This window comes from Ovis aries, chromosome 14 (assembly GCF_016772045.2).
Source record: "Ovis aries strain OAR_USU_Benz2616 breed Rambouillet chromosome 14, ARS-UI_Ramb_v3.0, whole genome shotgun sequence".
Lineage (NCBI taxonomy): Eukaryota > Metazoa > Chordata > Mammalia > Artiodactyla > Bovidae > Ovis > Ovis aries.
The window spans coordinates 54,897,711-54,906,624 of NC_056067.1; the positions used below are offsets into that span (position 1 = coordinate 54,897,711).

Sequence of the window (8,914 nt, forward strand, 5' to 3'; positions counted from 1 at the left end):
GCGCTGAGGAGGCGGCGGTGGCTCCCGGGGCGTTTGAGCGGGCTCACCCGAGCCCGCGGGCCAACGCGGATCCGGGCCCGACCGGCGGGACCGCCCCGGACTCCCCGCGGGCCTTCCTAGCCGCCATGGAGGACGGTGTCTATGGTAAGTCGGGGAGGGGCGGGGCCGGCTGGGAGCAGATGGAGCGTTTCAGCCCGAACGTTCCGCCGCGAACGACCTCCCCCACCACGACGCGCGCCTTGAGAAGCTTGTTCGGCCCTGTTGTCGCCTCGCTTTTGTGGGGCGCGGGACGGGCTTCCGGCAGGGCAGGAGAGCGGGGCGTTCCAGGCCATTGTTTGGGCCGAGCCTGTTTCCGGTGGCAGCGGGAGGGGGTGGGATGGAGCGGCGGAGGCGAGGCTGAGGCGGAACCATTCCCTCTGGAGGGGCCGGGCGAGCCCAGTGCCTGCCGGGAGAGGGGAGGGGGGCTTCTGGGGACGGTGGGGTGGGGAGAAATCGTGTGGGCCAGAGATTCCGCTAGGGCCAGGGCGGGGGCCTTCGATGCCCCACCCCTTCCTTCACTCTCGCAAGCTGTCATTAGCTTCCCCTGCCATGGTTACTTTCCATGGACCCAGGAGTCCGGGCACCCAGGTCCCCAGCTACCTCGCCGAGAATGGAGGCAGAAAACCAAGGCCTCAGGCCCCTTGCAAGTAATGAACCGCAGTGTCAAGCTTCCAGGCCCCTTTCCCCTGTAAACCTTAGAGTAGAGGCTCCAAGCCCCCTTCTCTCCCAAGGACTAAGAGTCTAGATTCCCAGCCCTTCCTCCCCTGGACTGACCCCCAGCCCCTTCTTCCACTGACCGGAGGCGGGACTCTTATCCTCATCCTCCCCATGAACCTAGGAGCTCTGTCCTTCACCAGATTTCAGAAGTCCAGGCTCCCAGTCCCCAGAACTGATCTCCCACCCCTGATTCCCTCCCCCAGAACCCCCGGACCTGACTCCGGAGGAGCGGATGGAGCTGGAGAACATTCGACGGCGGAAGCAGGAGCTGCTGGTGGAGATCCAGCGCCTGCGGGAGGAGCTCAGCGAAGCCATGAGCGAGGTGGAGGGTCTGGAGGCCAATGAGGGCAGGTGAGGGCTAGGGCAGGGAGCCTAGGGGTCATGGGGCCAGGCGAGGGCCAAGGATGCCCAGGCATTGACCTTGCACCCTCTGCTCTCTGCCCCTGCAGCAAAACCTTGCAACGGAACCGGAAGATGGCAATGGGCAGGAAGAAGTTCAATATGGACCCCAAAAAGGTGCTTGGGGCCACAGGGCTGGGATCGGCCAAGCTGACATCCAGATAGGATTCTGGCATCTCCGGGTTCCAGAAGTGTGGTGGTTAAAGGTCTGTCTTAGGTGGACAGAATTGGTCCTGATCACTGGATCCAGATATTGGCAGTATTTGTTCCCTGAACACTAACCAAGTGCTTCAGCCTCCTGATCTTTGTGTATGCTGGAACTTCTACCTGAGTGGTCCTCCTCTCCTTTTTGCTCATATTTTAGGACCCATTTCTCTTGCCACTCTTGAGTCCCCAGGAGGAGCTTGATTGAGTCTGGTAGGGAATGTGGACAGAGAAGTGCCATGACAGAGAGAAAGAGAGGTACTGGACTGTGGACACAGAGGAGTGAGCCTGGTGGCATCAAGGAGGGCTTCCCTCAGGAGGACATTTGGGTCAGGCGAAGGATGACTGAGTGTTCACCCAGTGGAGAAAAGATGTTCGTTCATTCATTCATTCATTTTACACCATTTCCTCAGGCCTCCCTCTGGGCTGCGGCTCTGCTAGGTACTGCATAGGACCCAGTGTAGGGTTTGATGCTGCCTTGCCCTCAGGGAGCCCCTAGACGCAGATACTAAAATCCAGAGAGAGGGGTCCTCAGTTCATCGTCCTCAAGACATCAGGAGAGCCTGAGAAAGACCTCCAGCCTGAGCCCTCACAGCTCCTCATGAACTGATGTCTTCTAACAGTTTCCCACTTTATTCTTCTTGCCAGAAGCAGTGGTAGTTTGTAAAGTCATTCAGCAGACATTCATGAAGCTCCTGTTCTTGCCAGGTCCTGCTCCGGGGGGACTGGAATTCACCAGGCAAAGGCAGAGGCAGCAGTAGATGCAAAGTCTAGGCTGCGGGAGAGGCGGTGTTTAGGGGCCTGGGAAGAGCCTGAAAATGAAACTCAGGCCCCGCTCTGTTGAGAATGGGGGTGGGTTTGGAGGCTAAGGTTTCTAGGGGTGTCTTTCTGAGCATGCCAGCACTGAGACCCAGCCCTTCCCACCAGGGGATCCAGTTCCTGGTGGAGAATGAACTTTTGCAGAACACACCTGAGGAGATCGCCCGCTTCCTGTACAAGGGCGAGGGCCTGAACAAGACGGCCATTGGGGACTACCTGGGGGAGAGGTGAGAATCGCACTCCCTGCACCCAGCTCCTGCTGGGCATCTCCTCTCTGCCCCTTGCACCCAGCTTTTGTTGAGGAGAGGCCCTGATAGATGAGCCTTGCAACTGGACTGTGACAAAATGGACTGACACAGAGATTGGGGTGGGGGACCTTTTGAGGAACCTGGGGATCATCTGTGAGCATGTGGAGGGTATGGGACATTTGAGGACATCTGAGCAATGCGGGGACCATCACCCATTTATGTCAGGACAGTGGAGAACATTTGTGGGTGGTATGGGAGCGTGAGAACCATTGGAGACAGCTGGTGTGCATGGGAGCGACGTGGACAGTGATGCAGGAAGTGGGAGGGGTCAGTCAGTGGATATCTGGGGAGCATGAGGGGCCCATGGACATCTGGAAACATGGGGGCCATTTGTGGATGTCCGGGGTCTGTGGACCACCTCCAAGCATAGAGTGCATGAGACGTCGGGAGTGTATGAGGACCAGCAGTGGATGTCTAGGGTGCCTGGGAGTTTGTGGACTTCTGGGACACATGCGGACGACCTTTGGATGTTGGGGGTGTGTGGGGACTATCTGGACTCCAGGGTGCTTGGGACCTTCTGTGAAGTCTGGGAAACCTGGGGACCATCGGTGCACATCCGGGACATGTGGAGGCCGTCTGAAATGTCTGAGGTGCACAGGACTGTGAGATGCCCAGGGTTTGTGTGGACATCTGGGTTCTGTGGAACCTTCTGGATATCTGTGGCGCAGAGACCGTCTGGGGACAGCTGGAGGGCATGGGGACTGGAGAGTCTGGGAGCATGGGCGTCATTTCTAGCTGTCTGGGGATCGCTTGTGACATCTGGGGTGCATAGGGACAGTCCGGTTGTCTGACATTGTGGGGCTGGTTTTGTGGGCATCTGGGTTGCCCTGGGACTCTCCGTGGGTCTCTAGGGGATAGGAGGCCATCTCTGGGCATCTATGAAATCTGGGGTTCATCAGAGATGACCAGCAGAGCACATTTGCTGTGTTTCTCCCAACTGCACAGAGTTCCAGCCACACCAGAGTTCTTAAGGCAGATGGTCTTCCCAGGAGCGTTCTAAGTGTCCCTACCCCTGTGCCAGGCTGGTGATGGGGGCTTGGCCAAAACTTTCACTGGCTACAGAGGTAGCCACTGTGCAGAAGAGGGGCCACAGCCTCCTCAGTACTTCGCCTCCTCTCTACCCCCACTTGCCCAAGCCCCTTCCTGCCCGTGACCTTGTCCCTATCCTCCCAGGGAAGAGCTGAATCTGGCAGTGCTTCATGCCTTCGTGGATCTGCACGAGTTCACTGACCTCAACCTGGTGCAGGCCCTCAGGTGAGGAGGATGGGATTGAAAAGGCAGGAAGGGACCTGTCAGGGCTTTCTTTACCAGTGATGATCACCCCCTCCTGAAGGCAAAAACAGAACGAAAACTTAGGGGATGGATTGCACGTGAGTGTTGCCAAAGTCCACAGTAGAGCCTCCTTCAGGCATAGCCGTATCCAGGCACTTGAATGGAATGGGAAGGACAGCTTTTGATTGTGCTCGCCATGGGGTGGGCGCTGCTCGCAGCAGACCCTCCTCCCACGTGACGGCAGAGGCCCCAAGCAACCATCTGTTCCATGCAGCAACCTTGGTAGAAAGCAAGGGCGTTTGCATATACATCATCCAGAGCTCCTGGCCGGTGCTCAGTGGTCAGGTTGGCCACAGGTGTGGCGCCCTCACTGGCCAGTTCCTCCCACGGGCACTGAGAGCAGGTGGGGCACCCCACCAGTTCTGGATCTACCCTCGGCTCGTCTCTGCCGCAGGCAGTTCCTCTGGAGCTTCCGCCTCCCTGGAGAAGCCCAGAAGATCGACCGCATGATGGAGGCCTTTGCCCAGCGCTACTGCTTGTGCAACCCTGGGGTTTTCCAGTCCACAGGTAGGGACCCAGACCCTAGGGTCCTGGGGAAGGAGGGAGCTGGGGGTGGGGGGGGACTTGAGCTCCTGAGTCCCGGGGGCTCGCATGCCCCAGTCGTCACCCCATGACTGTCTGGTGCAGACACGTGCTACGTATTGTCTTTCGCCGTGATCATGCTGAACACCAGCCTCCACAACCCCAACGTCCGGGACAAGCCGGGACTGGAGCGCTTCGTGGCCATGAACCGGGGCATCAACGAGGGCGGGGACTTGCCTGAGGAGCTGCTCAGGGTCAGGCCCCCTCCCCAGCCCCCTCAGCTCTATCCCCCTTTCTCTCAGTGCCTGAGCCCCCTTCCACCCAGGATCACTGCCTCGCCCACCCATGGACTGCATGGTCACACTGGCCTGCCCAAGTCTTCTCTCTCTCTCTCTCTGGCTGCCTGTCTTTGTCTGTTTTTCATTTTATTTTTTCTTCTTTTGCGCCAGGCAGTATGTGAGATCTTAGTTCCCAACCAAGGATTGAACCCAGGTTCCTGGCCCTTTGACTCTTTGAGGGCCTTGGTCTGTCCCATTTTCCCCCGTCTGTCTGTCTCTCTCAGAACCTAGCAGCTCTTCCACTGTCTCCATCTCTGCATCTTTTTTGTTTCTCCCTCTCTCCTCGCCGGAGCTCCCTCCACTCTTCCCCCTTCTACGTCCCTTTCCTCCCCAGGCTCCTCCCTCCCTTGGCCATCCCACCCGTGGTCTCACTGACTCCCAGTGAGCCCCATCCCCACTGCAGTGGCCCTTGGAGGATCCCAGGAGCTCTGAGGTGCTGACTGTGCCTTCACCCCTCAGAATCTGTACGACAGCATCCGAAACGAGCCCTTCAAGATCCCTGAGGATGACGGCAATGATCTGACCCACACCTTTTTCAACCCGGACCGGGAGGGCTGGCTCCTTAAGCTGGGTACGTCCCTTCCTGACTGCTGGCTGCCTCTGAAAGTGGGGGAAGTTAGCAGGCCCAGGTTTTAGACTCAGCTTTCGCACATAGCCACTGTGTGACCTTAGGACAATGATTTGACCTCTCTGAACCTCAGTAGCCACATCTGAAAAGTGGGGTTGAGAACGAGATCGGGTCTCTTGTGTTGGGCCCAAGCCCGGGGCTGGCCTTGGAATCGGTGCTGCCTCACCCCTTCTGTTCACCCACACAGGTTTATGAAACCCCTCCTCCGTGCCGGGCCCTGGTGTAGGGACTGAGGACACAGCCAAGAACCAAAGGGCACAGGCCATGTCTGCTGGGAGAGTGTTCATGACTCAGGCTGCCCTCAGCTGTAGCAAACAGAACAACCCAAGCAACTGGGCCTTTTACCTTGCTTGTCAGGAACTCTCGGGGAGTCCGCGGCAGACCCACTCTGAGACTCCTGTATTTTTATCCCCACCTCCTGTGGCCTCCTCCTCAGCCCTGTAGCATCGTGGCTGTTCTAGAAGTGTCCTCCCTCCCCAGATGTCACCTGTAGGCAGTAAAGAGCCTGCAGAAACGGTCCCGGAATGCCCCGATGCACTTCTCGGCTGGTCGGATTGGTTCCTAGTGGGGATGGGAAGAGCTTCCCAGGTGGCACTAGTGGTAAAGAACCCTCCTGCCAACACAGGAGACTTTAGAGACAGGGAGTTTGATCCCTGAGTTGGTAAGATTCCCTGGAGGAGGTCATGGCAACCCACTCCAGTATTCTTGCCTGGAGAATTCCATGGACAGAGGAGCCTGGCAGGCTACAGTCCATGGGGTCACAGAGTCAGACACGACTGAAGTGACTTAGCACACACTTGGAGAGGGGATGCACCTTGGCTGACAGGAGAATTGGGAGCCCCTGGCTACGGTGGGATGGGTGGGACAGGGGCCGGTCCCCCTTGGAACATGTGGCACCAGCGGACTCTGGTTCAGTTAGCAGAGGTCCGGCAAGGGCAGCTGGCTGAGGGTTGGAGCGGCTCTCCACTCCGGCTGCCTGGGAGATTCACCTGGAAACCACAGGGGCCAGGCCACAGGCTCGTGAAATCAGGGTCTCTGTGGGCAGGATAGGCCATCGGTCATGTTGAAAGCTCTCCAGGCGGTTCCCAGTGTGTGGCCCAGGTTGAAAACTGCTGGCTCGGAGCCGGGCCTGGTAAATAGTAGGTGCCGAGGGAAGGTTGGCAGTGGCTTTTTAATGGAAAAGTGTTGAGTTGCTGTCCCAGGGAGACAGAGAATCTGGCGAGGAATTATAGTGGAAGCAGTCCAGACGGGAAGGGCCCAGAGGAAGCTTCCAGCCCGGGTGCAGGCTCAAGGCAGGCCTTTCCTCCCTTCAGGTCTCAGTATCTCCCCTCTGGTGGGGTGGCAGGGGGGTGCACATGGAATTGTGCTCTTAGAAGAGGGACTCTCTTCTCAGGCCACAGAGGCAGGTCCCTGGTGCACACGAAATATGGATCACTCCTTTCAGCCAACTTGCTGGGGCAGATGGATTCCTGCAGCAGCCCCAAGGGAGGCAGACAGGCCTGGGGGATCCCAGAGGGATTTAGATTCTTCATGGAAGGTCAAATGATGCCCCTGGCAGTGAGTGGGCGGGGAAAGAAAAACTGGAAGGGCAGCTTCCTGAAAGACTAGTTCTCTTCCAAACTGCACCCCCGCCCCCCTCAGCCTCAGGACTCCCTCCCATTTCTTGCATGAGGAAACTGAGGCTTGGTCACTGTCCAGCAGCGACAGGGCAGAAGTGGCATTGGACCCAGATTTGACCAGAGCATAGCACAAGGTTACTAGTAAAAGGTACCTCTTAAAACAATGAAATACAGGAAAGGGGATCAGTGGTAGTGGTAGCAGTTATAGTGAAAAAGATGGTTAATAAAAGTATTGCTGCTGTTTACTTCTTCTGGGACCACAAGGAGCCCAGAAGCAGGTCACTTTGCAGCAGGAGGGTGTGGATCTTCAGACAGGGTTCCAGAGAGGACAAGTGGTTGTCCTGAGGTCACACAGACAGGTCCTACTGGTGCTAATGGAGGTCCCCACGCCCACCTTGACCCAAGGACTGGGGGTTTCCTCTTCTGCCACTTGGGGATGACTTCCCCATTGTCACCGTGGCAACAGAGGGCCTGCCTGGCTGGGACACGTCCTGGGAGTGGGGCTGGAGTCAGGCACTGATGCTGGGAGGTGCTCGCGGCTAGCCCAGCATCCTGGGCCTCCCCGGAGGGACAGGGTCTGGCCATTACCCCCTCGTGTGGATGTAACTGGTTTTCTTCCCTCTCTCTCCCTCCCTCCCTCTGCGTGTTTCTCTCTGCTGTTTCCGGCTCTCTCTGTCCCACCCACTGCGCATCCCTCCCTGCCCCCACCCACGGCTCTTGGGGGCACTCCACTCCTCTGCCCTCCCTCCTCCTCGCCTGGTCCTGCCTGCTTTCTCGCTGTCTGCCCCAGGAGGTAGGTACATGGCCGGCCCCATCCTTGCTGCCCAACACGACACAAAGGGAGGGGACTGCCCTGGCCTCGGGGCCCACAGGAGAGGGACTGGGGGCCCGGACTCGGGTCCACAGACAGGCTTAGAGAGCATAGAGCCCCACGCTGGCGGGTGGACCGGTTCGCCGGGCCCAGACTCCTCGCCTGTCCCTGCTTGTCTGTCTTCCCACGCATTGCTTTGTCCTAGGCCCTGACAGCCCCACCTTCCCTGTCCTCGCTCTGTCTCTCGCCCCCTTCCCCGCCCTCTCAGAGGCCCCCCGCCCCGCTGTTGAGCCCAGGCCCCCTTCCCCCCCTTCCCTTCCAGGGGGCCGGGTGAAGACATGGAAGCGGCGCTGGTTCATCCTCACAGACAACTGCCTCTACTATTTTGAATACACTACGGTGAGGGCGGGGCCGGGGGCGGGACTCCCAAGACCTAGGGGTGGTCTGCCGGGGAGACTAGGAATCTAATCCTGTCAAACTCGTTCTCTCAGGACAAGGAGCCCAGAGGAATCATCCCGCTGGAGAATCTGAGCATCCGCGAGGTGGACGACCCCCGGAAACCAGTAAGACCCTCCCTGTACCCTGTCCTGCTGGCGGTGGAGGGCCCCTCTGGCCCCAGGCTGGCACTTCCTAGCGGTCCTTCCTCTCGCTTGTCTGCCCAGAACTGCTTCGAGCTGTACATCCCCAACAACAAGGGGCAGCTCATCAAAGCCTGCAAAACTGAGGCCGACGGCCGCGTGGTCGAGGGGAACCACATGGTGTACCGGATCTCGGCCCCCACGCAGGAGGAGAAGGACGAGTGGATCAAGTCCATCCAGTGAGCAGGGGCTCCCGGAGTCCTGGGGGAGCGGAGGGTGGCCGGGGGCCCAGGCTCCTCAGCCCTCACCCTGGGATCCCACCCCTTCCGTAGGGCCGCTGTGAGCGTGGACCCATTCTACGAGATGCTGGCAGCAAGGAAGAAGCGGATTTCAGTCAAGAAGAAGCAGGAGCAGCCCTGACCCCTTGCCCCCGACTCCATTATTTATTTCGGAGCTGCCCTGCCCGGTGGCCGGACCCCTGGGCCTCGGGGCTTCGGATCCTGGTTCCTCATTTGGAAAACTCGTCACCTCTGGCTCCTCTCTCGTTATTTGTAATTAGCAACCCTGTTGGTAATCTTATTAATTATTTAACCACTTGCA

The 8,914-nt window shown here is 58.6% G+C and overlaps 1 protein-coding gene across 1 annotated transcript; it reads left to right on the plus strand.

Annotated features, from left to right (window-relative positions):
- Positions 1-8,914, plus strand: CYTH2 (cytohesin 2). The gene is given in 12 exon segments (NM_001142512.1): positions 1-144; positions 960-1,107; positions 1,206-1,272; positions 2,287-2,405; positions 3,660-3,740; positions 4,213-4,325; positions 4,446-4,594; positions 5,138-5,249; positions 8,059-8,135; positions 8,228-8,299; positions 8,399-8,553; positions 8,647-8,914. Coding segments are annotated over 12 exon segments (1,200 nt in total). The 5' UTR covers positions 1-125; the 3' UTR covers positions 8,735-8,914.